This window comes from Oncorhynchus nerka, linkage group LG17, assembly GCF_034236695.1.
Source record: "Oncorhynchus nerka isolate Pitt River linkage group LG17, Oner_Uvic_2.0, whole genome shotgun sequence".
Classification (NCBI taxonomy): domain Eukaryota; kingdom Metazoa; phylum Chordata; class Actinopteri; order Salmoniformes; family Salmonidae; genus Oncorhynchus; species Oncorhynchus nerka.
This window is the reverse complement of record NC_088412.1, coordinates 22,846,618-22,871,306: the sequence shown is the minus strand read 5'-3', so window position 1 is coordinate 22,871,306 and position 24,689 is coordinate 22,846,618. Positions and strand designations below refer to the sequence as shown.

The following is a 24,689-nucleotide window of genomic DNA, read 5'->3' as shown; positions in this document are numbered from 1 at the left end:
ACAACCTCGAGTCTTCTTGGGTCTGATGCTACAAGCTTCGCATACCTGTATTTGAGGAGTTTCTCCCATTGTTCTCTGCAGATCCTCTCAATCTCTGTCAGGTTGGATGGGGAGCTCCACTGCACAGCTATTTTCAGGTCTCTCCAGAGATGTTCGATTGAGTTCAAGTCCGGGAACTGGCTGGGCCATCACCTAAGGGATGGTGCCAGGTTTCCTCCAGACGTGACACTTGGCATTCAGACCAAAAAGTTCAATTTAGTTTCATCAGACCAGAGAATCTTGTTTCTCATGGTCTGAGAGTCTTTAGGTTCCTTTTGGCAAACTCCAAGTGTGCCTTCATGTGCCTTTTATTGAGGAGTGGCTTTCGTCTGGCCACTCTACCAGATTCGTGTAGTGCTGGTTGTCCTTCTAGAAGGTTCTCCCATCTCCACAGAGGAACTATGGAGCTCTGTCAGAGCGACCATCGGGTTCTTGGTCACCTCCCTGAGAAAGGCCCTTCTCCCCAGATTGCTCAGTTTGGCCGGGCGGCCAGCTCTAGGAAGAATCTTGGTGGTTCCAAACTTCTTCCATTTAATAATGATGGAAGCCACTGTGTTCTTGAGGACCTTCAATGCTGCAGAATTTTTTTGGTACCCTTTCCCAGATTTGTTCCTCAACAGAATACTGTCTCGGTGCTCTACGGACAATTCCATCGACCTCATGGCTTGGTTTTTGCTCTGACATGCGCTGTCAACTGTGGGACCTTATATAGACAATGGTGGAAAAAGTACCCAATTGTCATACTGGAGTAAATGTAAATATAGTTAATAGAAAATGACTCAAGTAAAAATGAAAGTCAACCAATAAAATGCTATTTGAGTAAAAGTCTAAAAGTATTTGGTTTTAAATGTACTTAAGTATCAAATGTCTATGTAATTGCTAAAATGTACTCAAGTATCAAAAGTAAGAGTATGAATCATTTCAAATTCCTTAGATTAAGCAAACCAGACGGCACAATTTTCTTGTTTTTTAAAATTTACTTATAGCCAGGGGCACACTCCAACACTTAGACATCATCTACAAACTAAGCATGTGTGTTTAGGTTTAGAGTCCACCAGATCCAATGCAGTAGGGATGACCAGCACTGTGCTCTTGATAAGTGCTTGAATTGGACCACTTTTCTGTCCTGCTAAGCATTCAAAATGTAATGCGTATTTTTGTGTCTCAAAATGTATGCAGTAAAAAGCGCATGATTTCCTTTAGGAATGTAGTGAAGTAAAAGTAAAAGTTGTCAAAAATATAAATAGTAAAGTATAGTACAGATATCCCAAAAAGCTACTTAAGTAGTACTTTAAAGTATTTGTTCTTAAGTACTTTACACCACTGTATATAGACAGGTGTGCCTTTCCAAATCATTTCCAATCAATTGAATTTACCACAGGTGGACTCCAATCAAGTTGTAGAAACATCTCAAGGATGATCAATGGAAACAGGATGCACCTGAGCTCAATTTTGAGTCTCATAGCAAATGGTCTGAATAGTTATGTAAATAAGGTATTTCTGTTTTTTAAATAAGCAAACATTTCTCGAAACCTGTTTTTGCTTTGTCATTATGGGGTATTGTGTGTAGTTTGATGAGGACATTATTTATTTAACCAATTTTAGAATTGTTTGTAACAAAATGTGGATAAAGTCAAGGGGTCTGAATTCTTTCGAATGCACTGTATCTAAACATACGTTACATTGTTTGCAAGATCAGACATAAATTATCACTATAATATGTGTGTTCATTTTTGGAAATGGCTTTTTATTTCATTGCATTTCATTTGTAAACATTTCAACTGTTAAATTATTACTTTTTTAAATCCCACAAAAAAATGAACACGCATCAAAATAAAGCGATCTTCTCTTTCTTGTAATGTAAGTGTTGAGACGGTACGTTAAATCCCAGGCGAAGCTTTAGCGTTCTTATAGATTCAACGAAAAGACAATGTATTCCACTGAGCCTATTTCAGCCATTACTGTGGTGTGTTTGATAGGTTATTTAGAAACATTTACACGGTCGTAAGGTTAACGGGAAAAAACGACAGGCACAAACAAGAGTATGAAAGAGTCTCAACAATAAAATTGAAGTAATTAATCTAGCGAGATTTAAGTGACAAATGGATTTTGCACCCCTCAAGCGACGAGGAATGTGCACGGATTTACACGGTCTCTCTCTTTCACATCCACTTTTACACGCCCCCCTTGGCCCCCCACACACCTTCACACTCTCACTTCACATGACTTTGCCATATTAAATAAATGCACCTAAACTCAACAGTCCCACCTTTTATTACCTGCAGTTGAAGGCCATGGCCCACCGTCCCATGCCCCCCTCCGTCATGGACACCGTGTCCAGCTGGTGTAACGACATTGTCAGCTCTGCTCAGAGCTTCATCTCCTCTACCTGGACCTTCTACCTGCAGGCCGATGATGGCAAGGTGCTCGTCTTCCAGGTAAGACACTGTCAGGGTTCGGCAGACAGGACTCAAGTTACACACAACTCAGTGACTCTTAGGGGTGCTGGGATTAGTTTTGGGAGTGTCTTTCACTCCAGGGTACAGCTGTAACTCAAGCTTCGGGGGCTACAAAGGTGAACTTGCCTCAGACATTAGGGGGAAAGGGTGTGGGATCAGTACTCTACATATTTACTTTATTGGTGACGGCTAAGTCAAGACAGGCTGGCTGAATATAGAAGGACTACAGAGATCTGTAAATCCAGTCATAAAAAGAGATGTAGTGAGACAACATGAAATGATGAAAACAACAGTCTCCATGATTATTTTTCTTTAGCCTTAGGGATGATGGATGGATGCGTGTGTTTAGTGGGCATCACAGGCTCTGAGTTGGCTGCCACAAGCCTGCGTTTAGTGGGCATCTGGCTGACTGCCACCCTCTTGACAGATTAACTGGGGGTAAAGAAATCAAAGAACACTAAGGCTGAGGGACAGCTGAAAGAGAAGCCAAGCCACCGCTGCAATACTAATCACTACTGCAGATGTTCAGAATGAGTGGGTTCTGCAGAGCAGAGGGCTGGGTAGGAAGTCAGGGTGTATGGACTCAGTTAAGAGGACCACGGTGACTCGTAGCCTTAGGCGTGATACAAAACAAACAGGAAAAAGTTAAGAGACCCACTGTGGTAGCAGTTTATCCACGTTATGTAGCAGTTTTAGTACGTTCCCAAAGAGGGCCATACAAGGCAACACAGTGCACTACTGGAGCTGAAGTGAATCGGACCAAAACAAATTGATTATCAAGTTCCTCTGAGTTTAAGAGTTTGTTAGAGAGCCACCTTGTGGAATGAATGGTGCTTGATGCAGTGTTCAGTATAAGAAGTTTATTTGGGTAAAGGGATTTCTATTTGAATTAGTTCACAGTGGAATTACTTGTGCTCTCCTTAAGTTAATCAGTCATTTTGAGAATATATGACTTTTACTTCACTAAGCAGCAAATGTAGGTGTATTTTGCGAAGATAATACCCAAAATAACACTCTATTTCCAAGAGTTATCTAGGCTTTAGCATACAGGGCTATTGTGGTATTGAGTCACACAAATGTCTGGAGATTGATACCTGGTCTATTACTTTTAGGAATTAGCTCCGAGGGCTAACAAAGCACACAAAGACCATCTGGGTTCTATATCAATGTGGGATAAACACTCATATTTCCAAAACGTTTGTGCATTTGGATGCAACTGTGATAAGAGCAGCTTCTCTGATTGCTCCAGGCAAGCCACCTGTGTCTGAGGGAGGCAGTCTGAGTCCCAGTCCCGCAAGCGGCAGATTCTCCCTTCCTCAGCTCCCTTTAGCTGTCTCTCAGACAGTGGGCTGAGTTCCAGCTCTGGGAACATCCATCCCTCTCCTGCCCACATTTGACTTGGGTTAAGTGGCAGCCTCCTTCTTAATCACACTTATTCATGCCATCCCAGCCTCCGAGTGTTTCAGGAGTGCTCCTCCAAGGTAATCAGGGAGAATCAAGCGGTTTCCTCTGGGCTGATCGGGAGTAAACACAGCCGATGTGGCCCTCTCATCACTGATTGGGGAAGAGCGCTTGTTTGGAAATGGGCTTGGAGTCTTGTTTAAATTCTTTCAGTGTCCAATATGCACACTATGCAGGGTCCCCCTTGAAGGAAACAGGGAGAAATGTACATCTATGAAATCCCCCTTCCTAAAAAAAAAGTGCCCCCAAATAACCCAAAAATACCAAGTAAGGGAAGGGAGATTGTTCATTTGGAAAAGGATCCCTCCTCCCTGTTGCTTTCTGTGTCTCTATAACCAGAGCACCTTTGACATTCTGTGCCATAATGCATGACAGATGCATATCAGGAGGCAGGCCTACTTTTACTGATGGCAAGATCTCCCCAGTCGGCAGCCAATAACTACTAACATCCTTAGATGTTCACTCTTCTCTTCCTTTTGCCTTTCCTCCCAATGTTACATCTGGATCCAACAGATACAACTGGTTGTGAAATGACTTTGAAAATAACAATAGTTTTGTCTGAATATCTATGACCTTTTGTAAGACCAAGCCTTATTGTCTACCACATCCACTGAGTGTTCAAAACATTAGAAACACCTGCTCTTTCCATGACATAGACTGACCAGGTGAATCCAGGTGAAAGCTACTGTATGATCCTTTATTGATGTCATTTGTTAAATCCACTTCAATCAGTGTAGATGAAGGGGAGGAGACATGTTAAAGAAGGATGTTTAAGTCTTGAGACAATTGAGACATGGATTGTGTATGTGTGCCATTCAGAGGGTGAATGGGCAAGACACAAAAGGTTAAAAGAAAACATGGGAAGTGCCTTTGAACGGGGTATGGTAGGAGGTGCTAGGCGCAACGGTTTGTGTCAAGAACTGCAACGCTACTGGGTTTTTCATGCTCAACAGTTTCCCGTAGTATCAAGAATGTCCACCACCCAAAGGACATCCATCTAACTTGACACAAATGTGGGAAGCATGGGCCAGCATCCATCCCTGCGGAACGCTTTCGACACCATGCCCCAACAAATTTAGGGTGTTCTGATGGCAAAAGGGATGACATACTTACTGCATGTCATCGTTAAATAACTACATCGGGTTTAATTTATTTTCTGCTTGTTTCGTTTTCTCTTTTTTGTTTGAGATGTGTTTTTACTCTAATGAACTCAATTTCATTGACCTGTAGACTAGTCAAACGCTGACTGGTAATTGTTATTTTCAGTTTTCATAACTATTGACTTATGTCATTAAATCTGATCTATTTTCCATCAATGAAGAGAGGATAGGCTGATCAGATACTTTTCTGATTTGTTTTGGTGCTACAATGAGACATTACAACTTCTTAAAGGCTATTTCTATTGATCAGCTGATATGTCAGAATCACTCACCAGCAAAGAGTCTCCTCTTAACTCCAATACAAATAAAATAAAATAAAAGTTTATTGGTGTCGTATAAAGATTTGCAGATGTTATCGCAGGTGCAGCAAATGCTTGTGTTTCTAGCTCCAACAGTGCAGTAATACCTAGCAATAAAAACAACAATACACATATAATCCAGAAAAATACAAAAAGATGTTATATAGGATGAGCAAGGACTAGAATACAGTGTATTCATATAAAGTGGGTGAAACAGTATGTAAACATTATTAAAGTGACCAGTGTTCAATGACTATGTACATAGGGCAGCAGTCTTTAAGGTGCAGGTTAGAGAACCGGGTGGTAGCCGGCTAGAACTGTTCAGGGCAGGGTACTGGGTGGAGGCCGGTTAGAACTGTTCAGGGCAGGGTACTGGGTGGAGGCCGGCTAGAACTGTTCAGGGCAGGGTACTGGGTGGAGGCCGGTTAGAACTGTTCAGGGCAGGGTACTGGGTGGAGGCCGGCTAGAACTGTTCAGGGCAGGGTACTGGGTGGAGGCCGGCTAGAACTGTTCAGGGCAGGGTACTGGGTGGAGGCCGGCTAGAACTGTTCAGGGCAGGGTACTGGGTGGAGGCCGGCTAGAACTGTTCAGGGCAGGGTACTGGGTGGAGGCCGGCTAGAACTGTTCAGGGCAGGGTACTGGGTGGAGGCCGGCTAGAACTGTTCAGGGCAGGGTACTGGGTGGAGGCCGGTTAGAACTGTTCAGGGCAGGGTACTGGGTGGAGGCCGGCTAGAACTGTTCAGGGCAGGGTACTGGGTGGAGGCCGGCTAGAACTGTTCAGGGCAGGGTACTGGGTGGAGGCCGGCTAGAACTGTTCAGGGCAGGGTACTGGGTGGAGGCCGGCTAGAACTGTTCAGGGCAGGGTACTGGGTGGAGGCCGGCTAGAACTGTTCAGGGCAGGGTACTGGGTGGAGGCCGGCTAGAACTGTTCAGGGCAGGGTACTGGGTTCGGTTAGAACTGTTCAGGGCAGGGTACTGGGTGGAGGCCGGCTAGAACTGTTCAGGGCAGGGTACTGGGTGGAGGCCGGCTAGAACTGTTCAGGGCAGGGTACTGGGTGGAGGCCGGCTAGAACTGTTCAGGGCAGGGTACTGGGTGGAGGCCGGCTAGAACTGTTCAGGGCAGGGTACTGGGTGGAGGCCGGCTAGTGGTGACTTTTTAACAGTCTGATGGCCTGGAGATAGAAGCTGTTTCTCAGTCTCTCGGTGCACCTGTACTGTATCCGCTTTCTAGAAGGTAGTGGGGTGAACAGGCCGTGGGTCGGGTGCCTGAGGTCCTTGATAATCTTCTTGGCCTTCCTGCTGCTGTAGATGTCCTGGAGGGCAGAAAGTGTCAAATTAAATCAAATTAAATTGGACTTGTTACATGAGCCGAATACAACTGGTGTAGACTTTACCCTGAAATGCTTACGTGCCCTTCCCAACGATACAGAGTTTAAAAATAAAAACAACACAAGAATGGAGCTAAATACAGGGAGTACCAGTACCAGATCAATGTGGAGCTATATACAGGGAGTACCAGTACCAGATCAATGTGGAGCTATATACAAGGAGTACCAGTACCAGATCAATGTGGAGCTAAGTACCAGTACCAGATCAATGTGGAGTACCAGTACCAGATCAATGTGGAGCTATATACAGGAGTACCAGTACCAGATCAATGTGGAGCTATATACAGGGAGTACCAGTACCAGATCAATGTGGAGCTATATACAGGGAGTACCAGTACCAGATCAATGTGGAGCTAAATACAGGGAGTACCAGTACCAGATCAATGTGGAGCTATATACAGGGAGTACCAGTACCAGATCAATGTGGAGCTATATACAGGGAGTACCAGTACCAGATCAATGTGGAGCTATATACAGGGAGTACCAGATCAATGTGGAGCTATATACAGGGAGTACCAGTACCAGATCAATGTGGAGCTATATACAGGGAGTACCAGTACCAGATCAATGTGGAGCTATATACAGGGAGTACCAGTACCAGATCAATGTGGAGCTATATACAGGGAGTACCAGTACCAGATCAATGTGGAGCTATATACAGGGAGTACCAGTACCAGATCAATGTGGAGCTAAATACAGGGAGTACCAGTACCAGATCAATGTGGAGCTATATACAAGGAGTACCAGTACCAGATCAATGTGGAGCTATATACAGGGAGTACCAGTACCAGATCAATGTGGAGCTATATACAGGGAGTACCAGTACCAGATCAATGTGGAGCTATATACAGGAGTACCAGTACCAGATCAATGTGGAGCTAAATACAGGGAGTACCAGTACCAGATCAATGTGGAGCTATATACAAGGAGTACCAGTACCAGATCAATGTGGAGCTATATACAGGGAGTACCAGTACCAGATCAATGTGGAGCTAAATACAGGGAGTACCAGTACCAGATCAATGTGGAGCTAAATACAGGGAGTACCAGTACCAGATCAATGTGGAGCTATATACAGGGAGTACCAGTACCAGATCAATGTGGAGCTAAATACAGGGAGTACCAGTACCAGATCAATGTGGAGCTAAATACAGGGAGTACCAGTACCAGATCAATGTGGAGCTATATACAAGGAGTACCAGTACCAGATCAATGTGGAGCTATATACAGGGAGTACCAGTACCAGATCAATGTGGAGCTATATACAGGGAGTACCAGTACCAGATCAATGTGGAGCTATATACAGGGAGTACCAGTACCAGATCAATGTGGAGCTATATACAGGGAGTACCAGTACCAGATCAATGTGGAGCTATATACAGGGAGTACCAGATCAATGTGGAGCTATATACAGGGAGTACCAGTACCAGATCACTGTGGAGCTATATACAGGGAGTACCAGTACCAGATCAATGTGGAGCTATATACAGGGAGTACCAGATCAATGTGGAGCTATATACAGGGAGTACCAGTACCAGATCACTGTGGAGCTATATACAGGGAGTACCAGTACCAGATCAATGTGGAGCTATATACAAGGAGTACCAGTACCAGATCAATGTGGAGCTATATACAGGGAGTACCAGTACCAGATCAATGTGGAGCTAAATACAGGGAGTACCAGTACCAGATCAATGTGGAGCTATATACAGGGAGTACCAGTACCAGATCAATGTGGAGCTATATACAAGGAGTACCAGTACCAGATCAATGTGGAGCTATATACAGGGAGTACCAGTACCAGATCAATGTGGAGCTATATACAGGGAGTACCAGTACCAGATCAATGTGGAGCTATATACAGGAGTACCAGTACCAGATCAATGTGGAGCTATATACAGGGAGTACCAGTACCAGATCAATGTGGAGCTATATACAGGGAGTACCAGTACCAGATCAATGTGGAGCTATATACAGGGAGTACCAGTACCAGATCAATGTGGAGCTATATACAGGAGTACCAGTACCAGATCAATGTGGAGCTATATACAAGGAGTACCAGTACCAGATCAATGTGGAGCTATATACAAGGAGTACCAGTACCAGATCAATGTGGAGCTATATACAGGAGTACCAGTACCAGATCAATGTGGAGCTATATACAGGGAGTACCAGTACCAGATCAATGTGGAGCTATATACAGGAGTACCAGTACCAGATCAATGTGGAGCTATATACAAGGAGTACCAGTACCAGATCAATGTGGAGCTATATACAGGGAGTACCAGTACCAGATCAATGTGGAGCTATATACAGGGAGTACCAGTACCAGATCAATGTGGAGCTATATACAAGGAGTACCAGTACCAGATCAATGTGGAGCTATATACAGGAGTACCAGTACCAGATCAATGTGGAGCTATATACAGGGAGTACCAGTACCAGATCAATGTGGAGCTATATACAGGGAGTACCAGTACCAGATCAATGTGGAGCTATATACAGGAGTACCAGTACCAGATCAATGTGGAGCTATATACAAGGAGTACCAGTACCAGATAATGTGGAGCTATATACAAGGAGTACCAGTACCAGATCAATGTGGAGCTATATACAGGGAGTACCAGTACCAGATCAATGTGGAGCTATATACAGGGAGTACCAGTACCAGATCAATGTGGAGCTATATACAGGGAGTACCAGTACCAGATCAATGTGGAGCTATATACAAGGAGTACCAGTACCAGATCAATGTGGAGCTATATACAAGGAGTACCAGTACCAGATCAATGTGGAGCTATATACAGGGAGTACCAGTACCAGATCAATGTGGAGCTATATACAAGGAGTACCAGTACCAGATCAATGTGGAGCTATATACAGGGAGTACCAGTACCAGATCAATGTGGAGCTATATACAGGAGTACCAGTACCAGATCAATGTGGAGTTATATACAGGGAGTACCAGTACCAGATCAATGTGGAGCTATATACAGGGAGTACCAGTACCAGATCAATGTGGAGCTATATACAAGGAGTACCAGTACCAGATCAATGTGGAGCTATATACAAGGAGTACCAGTACCAGATCAATGTGGAGCTATATACAGGAGTACCAGTACCAGATCAATGTGGAGCTATATACAGGGAGTACCAGTACCAGATCAATGTGGAGCTATATACAGGAGTACCAGTACCAGATCAATGTGGAGCTATATACAAGGAGTACCAGTACCAGATCAATGTGGAGCTATATACAGGGAGTACCAGTACCAGATCAATGTGGAGCTATATACAGGGAGTACCAGTACCAGATCAATGTGGAGCTATATACAAGGAGTACCAGTACCAGATCAATGTGGAGCTATATACAGGGAGTACCAGTACCAGATCAATGTGGAGCTATATACAGGGAGTACCAGTACCAGATCAATGTGGAGCTATATACAGGAGTACCAGTACCAGATCAATGTGGAGCTATATACAGGGAGTACCAGTACCAGATCAATGTGGAGCTATATACAAGGAGTACCAGTACCAGATCAATGTGGAGCTATATACAAGGAGTACCAGTACCAGATCAATGTGGAGCTATATACAGGGAGTACCAGTACCAGATCAATGTGGAGCTATATACAGGGAGTACCAGTACCAGATCAATGTGGAGCTATATACAAGGAGTACCAGTACCAGATCAATGTGGAGCTATATACAAGGAGTACCAGTACCAGATCAATGTGGAGCTATATACAAGGAGTACCAGTACCAGATCAATGTGGAGCTATATACAGGGAGTACCAGTACCAGATCAATGTGGAGCTATATACAGGGAGTACCAGTACCAGATCAATGTGGAGCTATATACAAGGAGTACCAGTACCAGATCAATGTGGAGCTATATACAGGGAGTACCAGTACCAGATCAATGTGGAGCTATATACAGGAGTACCCGTACCAGATCAATGTGGAGCTATATACAGGAGTACCAGTACCAGATCAATGTGGAGCTATATACAGGAGTACCAGTACCAGATCAATGTGGAGCTATATACAAGGAGTACCAGTACCAGATCAATGTGGAGCTATATACAAGGAGTACCAGTACCAGATCAATGTGGAGCTATATACAGGGAGTACCAGTACCAGATCAATGTGGAGCTATATACAGGAGTACCAGTACCAGATCAATGTGGAGCTATATACAGGGAGTACCAGTACCAGATCAATGTGGAGCTATATACAAGGAGTACCAGTACCAGATCAATGTGGAGCTATATACAAGGAGTACCAGTACCAGATCAATGTGGAGCTATATACAGGGAGTACCAGTACCAGATCAATGTGGAGCTATATACAGGGAGTACCAGTACCAGATCAATGTGGAGCTATATACAGGGAGTACCAGTACCAGATCAATGTGGAGCTATATACAAGGAGTACCAGTACCAGATCAATGTGGAGCTATATACAGGGAGTACCAGTACCAGATCAATGTGGAGCTATATACAGGGAGTACCAGTACCAGATCAATGTGGAGCTATATACAAGGAGTACCAGTACCAGATCAATGTGGAGCTATATACAGGGAGTACCAGTACCAGATCAATGTGGAGCTATATACAGGAGTACCAGTACCAGATCAATGTGGAGCTATATACAGGGAGTACCAGTACCAGATCAATGTGGAGCTATATACAGGAGTACCAGTACCAGATCAATGTGGAGCTATATACAAGGAGTACCAGTACCAGATCAATGTGGAGCTATATACAAGGAGTACCAGTACCAGATCAATGTGGAGCTATATACAGGGAGTACCAGTACCAGATCAATGTGGAGCTATATACAGGAGTACCAGTACCAGATCAATGTGGAGCTATATACAGGGAGTACCAGTACCAGATCAATGTGGAGCTATATACAAGGAGTACCAGTACCAGATCAATGTGGAGCTATATACAGGGAGTACCAGTACCAGATCAATGTGGAGCTATATACAGGAGTACCAGTACCAGATCAATGTGGAGCTATATACAAGGAGTACCAGTACCAGATCAATGTGGAGCTATATACAGGGAGTACCAGTACCAGATCAATGTGGAGCTATATACAGGAGTACCAGTACCAGATCAATGTGGAGCTATATACAGGAGTACCAGTACCAGATCAATGTGGAGCTATATACAGGGAGTACCAGTACCAGATCAATGTGGAGCTATATACAAGGAGTACCAGTACCAGATCAATGTGGAGCTATATACAGGGAGTACCAGTACCAGATCAATGTGGAGCTATATACAGGAGTACCAGTACCAGATCAATGTGGAGCTATATACAAGGAGTACCAGTACCAGATCAATGTGGAGCTATATACAGGAGTACCAGTACCAGATCAATGTGGAGCTATATACAGGGAGTACCAGTACCAGATCAATGTGGAGCTATATACAAGGAGTACCAGTACCAGATCAATGTGGAGCTATATACAGGGAGTACCAGTACCAGATCAATGTGGAGCTATATACAGGGAGTACCAGTACCAGATCAATGTGGAGCTATATACAGGGAGTACCAGTACCAGATCAATGTGGAGCTATATACAGGAGTACCAGTACCAGATCAATGTGGAGCTATATACAGGGAGTACCAGTACCAGATCAATGTGGAGCTATATACAAGGAGTACCAGTACCAGATCAATGTGGAGCTATATACAGGAGTACCAGTACCAGATCAATGTGGAGCTATATACAGGGAGTACCAGTACCAGATCAATGTGGAGCTATATACAGGGAGTACCAGTACCAGATCAATGTGGAGCTATATACAAGGAGTACCAGTACCAGATCAATGTGGAGCTATATACAAGGAGTACCAGTACCAGATCAATGTGGAGCTATATACAAGGAGTACCAGTACCAGATCAATGTGGAGCTATATACAGGGAGTACCAGTACCAGATCAATGTGGAGCTATATACAGGGAGTACCAGTACCAGATCAATGTGGAGCTATATACAAGGAGTACCAGTACCAGATCAATGTGGAGCTATATACAGGGAGTACCAGTACCAGATCAATGTGGAGCTATATACAGGGAGTACCAGTACCAGATCAATGTGGAGCTATATACAGGGAGTACCAGTACCAGATCAATGTGGAGCTATATACAGGGAGTACCAGTACCAGATCAATGTGGAGCTATATACAAGGAGTACCAGTACCAGATCAATGTGGAGCTATATACAAGGAGTACCAGTACCAGATCAATGTGGAGCTATATACAGGGAGTACCAGTACCAGATCAATGTGGAGCTATATACAGGAGTACCAGTACCAGATCAATGTGGAGCTATATACAGGGAGTACCAGTACCAGATCAATGTGGAGCTATATACAAGGAGTACCAGTACCAGATCAATGTGGAGCTATATACAAGGAGTACCAGTACCAGATCAATGTGGAGCTATATACAGGGAGTACCAGTACCAGATCAATGTGGAGCTATATACAGGGAGTACCAGTACCAGATCAATGTGGAGCTATATACAGGGAGTACCAGTACCAGATCAATGTGGAGCTATATACAAGGAGTACCAGTACCAGATCAATGTGGAGCTATATACAGGGAGTACCAGTACCAGATCAATGTGGAGCTATATACAGGGAGTACCAGTACCAGATCAATGTGGAGCTATATACAAGGAGTACCAGTACCAGATCAATGTGGAGCTATATACAGGGAGTACCAGTACCAGATCAATGTGGAGCTATATACAGGGAGTACCAGTACCAGATCAATGTGGAGCTATATACAGGGAGTACCAGTACCAGATCAATGTGGAGCTATATACAGGGAGTACCAGTACCAGATCAATGTGGAGCTATATACAAGGAGTACCAGTACCAGATCAATGTGGAGCTATATACAAGGAGTACCAATACCAGATCAATGTGGAGCTATATACAGGGAGTACCAGTACCAGATCAATGTGGAGCTATATACAGGGAGTACCAGTACCAGATCAATGTGGAGCTATATACAGGGAGTACCAGTACCAGATCAATGTGGAGCTATATACAAGGAGTACCAGTACCAGATCAATGTGGAGCTATATACAAGGAGTACCAGTACCAGATCAATGTGGAGCTATATACAGGGAGTACCAGTACCAGATCAATGTGGAGCTATATACAAGGAGTACCAGTACCAGATCAATGTGGAGCTATATACAGGGAGTACCAGTACCAGATCAATGTGGAGCTATATACAGGGAGTACCAGTACCAGATCAATGTGGAGCTATATACAGGGAGTACCAGTACCAGATCAATGTGGAGCTATATACAGGGAGTACCAGTACCAGATCAATGTGGAGCTATATACAAGGAGTACCAGTACCAGATCAATGTGGAGCTATATACAAGGAGTACCAGTACCAGATCAATGTGGAGCTATATACAGGGAGTACCAGTACCAGATCAATGTGGAGCTATATACAAGGAGTACCAGTACCAGATCAATGTGGAGCTATATACAGGGAGTACCAGTACCAGATCAATGTGGAGCTATATACAGGAGTACCAGTACCAGATCAATGTGGAGCTATATACAAGGAGTACCAGTACCAGATCAATGTGGAGCTATATACAGGAGTACCAGTACCAGATCAATGTGGAGCTATATACAGGGAGTACCAGTACCAGATCAATGTGGAGCTATATACAAGGAGTACCAGTACCAGATCAATGTGGAGCTATATACAGGGAGTACCAGTACCAGATCAATGTGGAGCTATATACAGGGAGTACCAGTACCAGATCAATGTGGAGCTATATACAGGGAGTACCAGTACCAGATCAATGTGGAGCTATATACAGGGAGTACCAGTACCAGATCAATGTGGAGCTATATACAAGGAGTACCAGTACCAGATCAATGTGGAGCTATATACAAGGAGTACCAGTACCAGATCAATGTGGAGCTATATACAGGGAGTACCAGTACCAGATCAATGTGGAGCTATATACAGGGAGTACCAGTACCAGATCAATGTGGAGCTATATACAAGGAGTACCAGTACCAGATCAATGTGGAGCTATATACAAGAGTACCAGTACCAGATCAATGTGGAGCTATATACAAGGAGTACCAGTACCAGATCAATGTGGAGCTATATACAGGGAGTACCAGTACCAGATCAATGTGGAGCTATATACAGGGAGTACCAGTACCAGATCAATGTGGAGCTATATACAAGGAGTACCAGTACCAGATCAATGTGGAGCTATATACAGGGAGTACCAGTACCAGATCAATGTGGAGCTATATACAGGGAGTACCAGTACCAGATCAATGTGGAGCTATATACAGGGAGTACCAGTACCAGATCAATGTGGAGCTATATACAGGGAGTACCAGTACCAGATCAATGTGGAGCTATATACAAGGAGTACCAGTACCAGATCAATGTGGAGCTATATACAAGGAGTACCAGTACCAGATCAATGTGGAGCTATATACAGGGAGTACCAGTACCAGATCAATGTGGAGCTATATACAGGGAGTACCAGTACCAGATCAATGTGGAGCTATATACAGGGAGTACCAGTACCAGATCAATGTGGAGCTATATACAAGGAGTACCAGTACCAGATCAATGTGGAGCTATATACAAGGAGTACCAGTACCAGATCAATGTGGAGCTATATACAGGGAGTACCAGTACCAGATCAATGTGGAGCTATATACAAGGAGTACCAGTACCAGATCAATGTGGAGCTATATACAGGGAGTACCAGTACCAGATCAATGTGGAGCTATATACAGGGAGTACCAGTACCAGATCAATGTGGAGCTATATACAGGGAGTACCAGTACCAGATCAATGTGGAGCTATATACAGGAGTACCAGTACCAGATCAATGTGGAGCTATATACAAGGAGTACCAGTACCAGATCAATGTGGAGCTATATACAAGGAGTACCAGTACCAGATCAATGTGGAGCTATATACAGGGAGTACCAGTACCAGATCCATGTGGAGCTATATACAGGGAGTACCAGTACCAGATCAATGTGGAGCTATATACAGGGAGTACCAGTACCAGATCAATGTGGAGCTATATACAAGGAGTACCAGTACCAGATCAATGTGGAGCTATATACAGGAGTACCAGTACCAGATCAATGTGGAGCTATATACAGGAGTACCAGTACCAGATCAATGTGGAGCTATATACAAGGAGTACCAGTACCAGATCAATGTGGAGCTATATACAGGGAGTACCAGTACCAGATCAATGTGGAGCTATATACAGGGAGTACCAGTACCAGATCAATGTGGAGCTATATACAGGGAGTACCAGTACCAGATCAATGTGGAGCTATATACAGGGAGTACCAGTACCAGATCAATGTGGAGCTATATACAAGGAGTACCAGTACCAGATCAATGTGGAGCTATATACAAGGAGTACCAGTACCAGATCAATGTGGAGCTATATACAGGGAGTACCAGTACCAGATCAATGTGGAGCTATATACAGGAGTACCAGTACCAGATCAATGTGGAGCTATATACAGGGAGTACCAGTACCAGATCAATGTGGAGCTATATACAAGGAGTACCAGTACCAGATCAATGTGGAGCTATATACAAGGAGTACCAGTACCAGATCAATGTGGAGCTATATACAAGGAGTACCAGTACCAGATCAATGTGGAGCTATATACAAGGAGTACCAGTACCAGATCAATGTGGAGCTATATACAAGGAGTACCAGATCAATGTGGAGCTATATACAGGAGTACCAGTACCAGATCAATGTGGAGCTATATACAGGGAGTACCAGATCAATGTGGAGCTATTTACAAGGAGTACCAGTACCAGATCAATGTGGAGCTATATACAAGGAGTACCAGTACCAGATCAATGTGGAGCTATATACAGGGAGTACCAGATCAATGTGGAGCTATTTACAAGGAGTACCAGTACCAGATCAATGTGGAGCTATATACAAGGAGTACCAGTACCAGATCAATGTGGAGCTATATACAAGGAGTACCAGTACCAGATCAATGTGGAGCTATATACAGGGAGTACCAGATCAATGTGGAGCTATTTACAAGGAGTACCAGTACCAGATCAATGTGGAGCTATATACAGGGAGTACCAGTACCAGATCAATGTGGAGCTATATACAAGGAGTACCAGTACCAGATCAATGTGGAGCTATATACAGGGAGTACCAGATCAATGTGGAGCTATATACAGGGAGTACCAGATCAATGTGGAGCTATATACAGGGAGTACCAGTACCAGATCAATGTGGAGCTATATACAGGGAGTACCAGTACCAGATCAATGTGGAGCTATATACAGGGAGTACCAGTACCAGATCAATGTGGAGCTATATACAGGGAGTGCCAGATCAATGTGGAGCTATATACAGGGAGTACCAGATCAATGTGGAGCTATATACAGGGAGTACCAGATCAATGTGGAGCTATATACAGGGAGTACCAGATCAATGTGGAGCTATATACAGGGAGTGCTAGTACCAGATCAATGTGGAGCTATATACAAGGAGTACCAGTACCAGATCAATGTGGAGCTATATACAGGGAGTACCAGTACCAGATCAATGTGGAGCTATATACAGGGAGTACCAGTACCAGATCAATGTGGAGCTATATACAGGGAGTACCAGATCAATGTGGAGCTATATACAGGGAGTACCAGTACCAGATCAATGTGGAGCTATATACAAGGAGTACCAGTACCAGATCAATGTGGAGCTATATACAGGGAGTACCAGTACCAGATCAATGTGGAGCTATATACAGGGAGTACCAGATCAATGTGGAGCTATATACAGGGAGTACCAGATCAATGTGGAGCTATATACAGGGAGTACCAGTACCAGATCAATGTGGAGCTATATACAGGGAGTACCAGTACCAGATCAATGTGGAGCTATATACAAGGAGTACCAGTACCAGATCAATGTGGAGCTATATACAGGGAGTACCAGTACCAGATCAATGTGGAGCTATATACAGGGAGTACCAGTACCAGATCAATGTGGAGCTATATACAGGGAGTACCAGTACCAGATCAATGTGGAGCTATATACAAGGAGTACCAGTACCAGATCAATGTGGAGCTATATACAGGGAGTACCAGTACCAGATCAATGTGGAGCTATATACAGGGAGTACCAGTACCAGATCAATGTGGAGCTATATACAAGGAGTACCAGTACCAGATCAATGTGGAGCTATATACAGGGAGTACCAGTACCAGATCAATGTGGAGCTATATACAGGGAGTACCAGTACCAGATCAATGTGGAGCTATATACAGGGAGTACCAGTACCAGATCAATGTGGAGCTATATACAGGGAGTACCAGTACCAGATCAATGTGGAGCTATATACAAGGAGTACCAGTACCAGATCAATGTGGAGCTATATACAAGGAGTACCAGTACCAGATCAATGTGGAGCTATATACAGGGAGTACCAGTACCAGATCAATGTGGAGCTATATACAGGGAGTACCAGTACCAGATCAATGTGGAGCTATATACAGGGAGTACCAGTACCAGATCAATGTGGAGCTATATACAAGGAGTACCAGTACCAGATCAATGTGGAGCTATATACAAGGAGTACCAGTACCAGATCAATGTGGAGCTATATACAGGGAGTACCAGTACCAGATCAATGTGGAGCTATATACAAGGAGTACCAGTACCAGATCAATGTGGAGCTATATACAGGGAGTACCAGTACCAGATCAATGTGGAGCTATATACAGGGAGTACCAGTACCAGATCAATGTGGAGCTATATACAGGGAGTACCAGTACCAGATCAATGTGGAGCTATATACAGGGAGTACCAGTACCAGATCAATGTGGAGCTATATACAAGGAGTACCAGTACCAGATCAATGTGGAGCTATATACAAGGAGTACCAGTACCAGATCAATGTGGAGCTATATACAGGGAGTACCAGTACCAGATCAATGTGGAGCTATATACAGGGAGTACCAGTACCAGATCAATGTGGAGCTATATACAGGAGTACCAGTACCAGATCAATGTGGAGCTATATACAAGGAGTACCAGTACCAGATCAATGTGGAGCTATATACAGGAGTACCAGTACCAGATCAATGTGGAGCTATATACAGGGAGTACCAGTACCAGATCAATGTGGAGCTATATACAAGGAGTACCAGTACCAGATCAATGTGGAGCTATATACAGGGAGTACCAGTACCAGATCAATGTGGAGCTATATACAGGGAGTACCAGTACCAGATCAATGTGGAGCTATATACAGGGAGTACCAGTACCAGATCAATGTGGAGCTATATACAGGGAGTACCAGTACCAGATCAATGTGGAGCTATATACAAGGAGTACCAGTACCAGATCAATGTGGAGCTATATACAAGGAGTACCAGTACCAGATCAATGTGGAGCTATATACAGGGAGTACCAGTACCAGATCAATGTGGAGCTATATACAGGGAGTACCAGTACCAGATCAATGTGGAGCTATATACAGGGAGTACCAGTACCAGATCAATGTGGAGCTATATACAAGGAGTACCAGTACCAGATCAATGTGGAGCTATATACAAGGAGTACCAGTACCAGATCAATGTGGAGCTATATACAAGGAGTACCAGTACCAGATCAATGTGGAGCTATATACAAGGAGTACCAGTACCAGATCAATGTGGAGCTATATACAAGGAGTACCAGATCAATGTGGAGCTATATACAGGGAGTACCAGTACCAGATCAATGTGGAGCTATATACAGGGAGTACCAGATCAATGTGGAGCTATTTACAAGGAGTACCAGTACCAGATCAATGTGGAGCTATATACAAGGAGTACCAGTACCAGATCAATGTGGAGCTATATACAGGGAGTACCAGATCAATGTGGAGCTATTTACAAGGAGTACCAGTACCAGATCAATGTGGAGCTATATACAAGGAGTACCAGTACCAGATCAATGTGGAGCTATATACAAGGAGTACCAGTACCAGATCAATGTGGAGCTATATACAGGGAGTACCAGATCAATGTGGAGCTATTTACAAGGAGTACCAGTACCAGATCAATGTGGAGCTATATACAGGGAGTACCAGTACCAGATCAATGTGGAGCTATATACAAGGAGTACCAGTACCAGATCGATGTGGAGCTATATACAGGGAGTACCAGATCAATGTGGAGCTATATACAGGGAGTACCAGATCAATGTGGAGCTATATACAGGGAGGAGTACCAGTACCAGATCAATGTGGAGCTATATACAGGGAGTACCAGTACCAGATCAATGTGGAGCTATATACAGGGAGTACCAGTACCAGATCAATGTGGAGCTATATACAGGGAGTGCCAGATCAATGTGGAGCTATATACAGGGAGTACCAGATCAATGTGGAGCTATATACAGGGAGTACCAGATCAATGTGGAGCTATATACAGGGAGTGCTAGTACCAGATCAATGTGGAGCTATATACAAGGAGTACCAGTACCAGATCAATGTGGATCTATATACAGGGAGTACCAGTACCAGATCAATGTGGAGCTATATACAGGGAGTACCAGTACCAGATCAATGTGGAGCTATATACAGGGAGTACCAGTACCAGATCAATGTGGAGCTATATACAAGGAGTACCAGTACCAGATCAATGTGGAGCTATATACAGGGAGTACCAGTACCAGATCAATGTGGAGCTATATACAGGGAGTACCAGATCAATGTGGAGCTATATACAGGGAGTACCAGATCAATGTGGAGCTATATACAGGGAGTACCAGTACCAGATCAATGTGGAGCTATATACAGGGAGTACCAGTACCAGATCAATGTGGAGCTATATACAAGGAGTACCAGTACCAGATCAATGTGGAGCTATATACAGGGAGTACCAGTTCCAGATCAATGTGGAGCTATATACAAGGAGTACCAGTACCATATCAATGTGGAGCTATATACAAGGAGTACCAGTACCATATCAATGTGGAGCTATATACAAGGAGTACCAGTACCAGATCAATGTGGAGCTATATACAGGGAGTACCAGTACCAGATCAATGTGGAGCTATATACAGGGAGTACCAGTACCAGATCAATGTGCAGAAGTACAAGGTATTTCAGGTAGATATCACAGGAGGCTACTGAAGGGAGAGCGGCTCATAATAATGGCTAGAACGGAGCAAATAGAATTACCCCGAGCCAGTCACTGCCCAGGGTACAGTGACTGGGCATCAGGATAGAGAATAATAAGAGTAAAACAAAGAACAGAGTAGCAGCAGCAAATGATAAGTGTAAAAGTGTGTGTGTGTTATGTGTGTATGTGTATGTAAATGTGTGTGGGTTTTGTGTGGGAGTGTCAATGTAATGTGTGTGAGTGAGTGTACATGGTGTGTATATATAATCTAGTGAAGGGCTCTCCAACCCTGTTCCTGGAGAGCTACCATCCTGTAGGTTTTCGCTCCAACTCTAATCTAGCACACCTGATTCTAATAATTACTTGGTTGATTAGTTGAATGAGCTTAGTTACAGCTGAGGTTGGAGCAAAAACCTCCATTAGGGTAGCTCTCCATAAACAGGGTTGGATAGCCCTGCGTGCTAGTGAGTGTGTGTAGGGTCAGTGCAAGATAGCTGCACTGATTTACTCTAGTTCGGGTTCCATTAATTTACTATTTATAGTAGTCTGGCTATTTAGCAGTATTATAGATTGGGGGTTGAAGCTGTCTCGGAGCCTGTTTGCCAGACGGTAGCAAAGTGTACAGTCTATACTTGGGTGGCTGGGGTCTTTGGCAATTTTTTGGGCCTTCCTCTGATACCTGATATAGAGGTGGAGAGCCCTGCGATTGTGGATGGTGCAATTGCTGTACTAGGCGGTGATACAGCCCAACAGGATGCTCTCAATTGTGCATCTGTAGAAGTTTGAGGTTTTAGGGTCCAAGACAAATTTCTTCAGCCTCCTGAGATTGAAGAGGAGTTGTTGCGCCTAATTCACCACGCTGTGTGAAGGGATCATTTCAGGTTGCCAGTGATGTGCACTCCTAGGAACTTGGAGCTTTTGACCGTCTCCACTGCGGCCCCATCGATGTGGATGGGGGTGTGCTCTCTCTGCGGTCTCCTGTAGTCCACGATCAGCTCCTTCGTTTTCTTGACGTTGCGGGAGAAGTTATTTTCCTTGCACCACTTCACCAGGGATCTCACCTCCTCCCAGTAGGCTGTCTCATCGTTGTTGGTAGTCAGTGTAACAAACAGTTAACCTGTCAGTCTGTCATTGCTTTTGTTTGAATTGTTTCTGTGTTCGCTATGCGGGGAAATGGACAAGCTGAACTTGCTAAGAACTGTTGTAATGGGGATTATTATGGTAGAAACACACTTATGGAGTGAAGGCAGTCCCACGCTGTGTTAGCTAGGTTTTTCCTGTCATCGGTGTAGTTCCTAACGGTTGAAAGGTGTATGTTAGGAGGGTAACGTTATAATAATTAAGGATGAAGTGTGAATTCATGCCAGGAATAAGAAGTGTGAAGTTTTTGATTTCCTCCCTTCTGTAATAAGCAGCCAATTAGGTATTGGTTACTGGAGGGAGCTACAATCAGGCCTACAACTGTCATCACCACAACCTGATCTTATTGGTTACTGGAGGGAGCTACAATCAGGCCTACAACTGTCGTCGTCACAACCTGATCTTATTGGTTACTGGAGGGAGCTACAATCAGGCCTACAACTGTCATCACCACAACCTGATCTTATTGGTTACTGGAGGGAGCTACAATCAGGCCTACCACTGTCGTCACCACAACCTGATCTTATTGGTTACTGGAGGGAGCTACAATCAGGCCTACAACTGTCGTCACCACAACCTGATCTTATTGGTTACTGGAGGGAGCTACAATCAGGCCTACCACGGTCGTCACCACAACCTGATCTTATTGGTTACTGGAGGGAGCTACAATCAGGCCTACTACTGTCGTCACCACAACCTGATCTTATTGGTTACTGGAGGGAGCTACAATCAGGCCTACAACTGTCGTCACCACAACCTGATCTTGTAGTTTTACTTAGGAATTTGCCGTAATTGGAGGCACGTCTTTTTTTCTTTTTACACTTTAATTCAGCTTGGTTACAGTGTTAATTCAGCTTGGTTACAGTGTTAATTCAGCTTGGTTACAGTGTTAATTCAGCTTGGTTACAGAAACAACTCAAAGGGTTAAGTTTAGCTATTCATTCTGAGTGGTTAAGGTTAGGGCTATGGTTTGGGGAAGGCTTAAAACATCAAGTACTCTCCCTGCTTGCTAGAGAATTGTAAACTGCTGTGGCGTAATCGTCTAAACAGCGTACTCTGGCACTGAGCCTAGTGCTCTGCCATAATTTTTGGGGGTTGGGGGGAGCCATATATTGACATCCTCAGAACCTTTTCAAGCGTCCGAAATCAACGGTTCTTTCTTGTGACCAGTCTGGTCATCAAACTTGATGATTGAATTGGAGACGTGAATGGCCACGCAGTCATGGGTGAACAGATAGTATAGGAAGGGGCTGAGCACCACGCACCCCTGTGGGGCCCACGTGTCAAGGATCAGTGTGGTGGTGTTGTTACCTGCCTTCACCACTTGGAGTCAGCCCATCAGGAAGTCCAGGACCCAGTTGCACAGGGAGGGGTTCAGACCAAAGGCCCTGAGATTAATGATGAGCTGGGAGGGCACTATGGCTTTGAAGGCTGAGCTGTAGTTGATTAACAGCATTCTTACATAGGGCAGTGCAATGCAATAGTGACTGTTGTCCGCGGATCTGTTGGAGCGATATGCGAATTTTAGTGGGTCTAGGGTGTCAGGTAAGGTGGAGATTATATAGTCCTTAACTAGCCTCTCAAAGCACTTCATGATGACAGAAGTGAGAGCTACGGGGCGATATTAATTTAGTTCAGTTACCTTCTGTCCCGTCGTTCGTAATAATGATCGGACCAAGGCGCAGCGTGAGTATAGTTCCACATCTTTTAATGAATAAGTGAAACTGAAAACAAAATAACAAAACTTACAAAGACCCGTGGCTACGTAGTGCTCAAACACACTAAACATAAACAATATCCCATAACCCACAGGTGGAAAAAAATGCTACTTAAGTATGATCCCCAATTAGAGACAACGATAACCAGCTGCCTCTAATTGGGAATCATACAAATCACCAACATAAAATCAAACCTAGAACCCCACAGAAAATATAAACTAGAACAACAACTCCTAGTCACGCCCTGACCTACTCTACCATAGAAAATGCAGGTTTTCTATGGTCAGGACGTGACAGTAACCCCCCCCACCCCAAAGGTGCGGACTCCGACCGCAAAACCTGAAACAAAAAGGGGGGGTTAGGGGGGGGGGGGGTCTAGTGGCGGTGGCAGCTCTGGTGCGGGGCCAAGTACCTACTCATCCGCCAGCATCGGGGGCGGCTCTGGTGCGGGATGAAGTACCCACTCATCCGCCAGCATCGGGGGCGGCTCTGGTGCGGGATGAAGTACCCGCTCAGCCTGCGGCTCCAGCCATGGACCTTGAAGTTACGGACCGTTTACCGTCGCAAGAGGTTCCGGACTTCAGGTGGCACCAAACTGACAACACGTTCCTTTGGGCAAAATCCGTGCATCCTCCACCAACTCAACAATATCCCTATACATAAACAATATCCCATAACCCACAGGTGGAAAAAAATTCTACTTAAGTATGATCCCCAATTAGAGACAACGATAACCAGCTGCCTCTAATTGGGAATCATACAAATCACCAACATAGAAAGTCAAACCTAGAACCCCACATAGAAAATATAAACTA

General features: G+C 44.2%; 1 protein-coding gene across 1 annotated transcript in view; it reads left to right on the top strand.

Annotated features, from left to right (window-relative positions):
• Positions 1-24,689, top strand: part of LOC115144900 (transmembrane protein 59-like) — a 40,489-nt gene that overhangs the window by 3,254 nt on the left and 12,546 nt on the right. Inside the window, exon 4 of the mRNA XM_029686019.2 lies at positions 2,325-2,477. Coding sequence (XP_029541879.1) covers positions 2,325-2,477 — 153 coding nt within the window. The remainder of the gene's footprint in view (positions 1-2,324; positions 2,478-24,689) is intronic.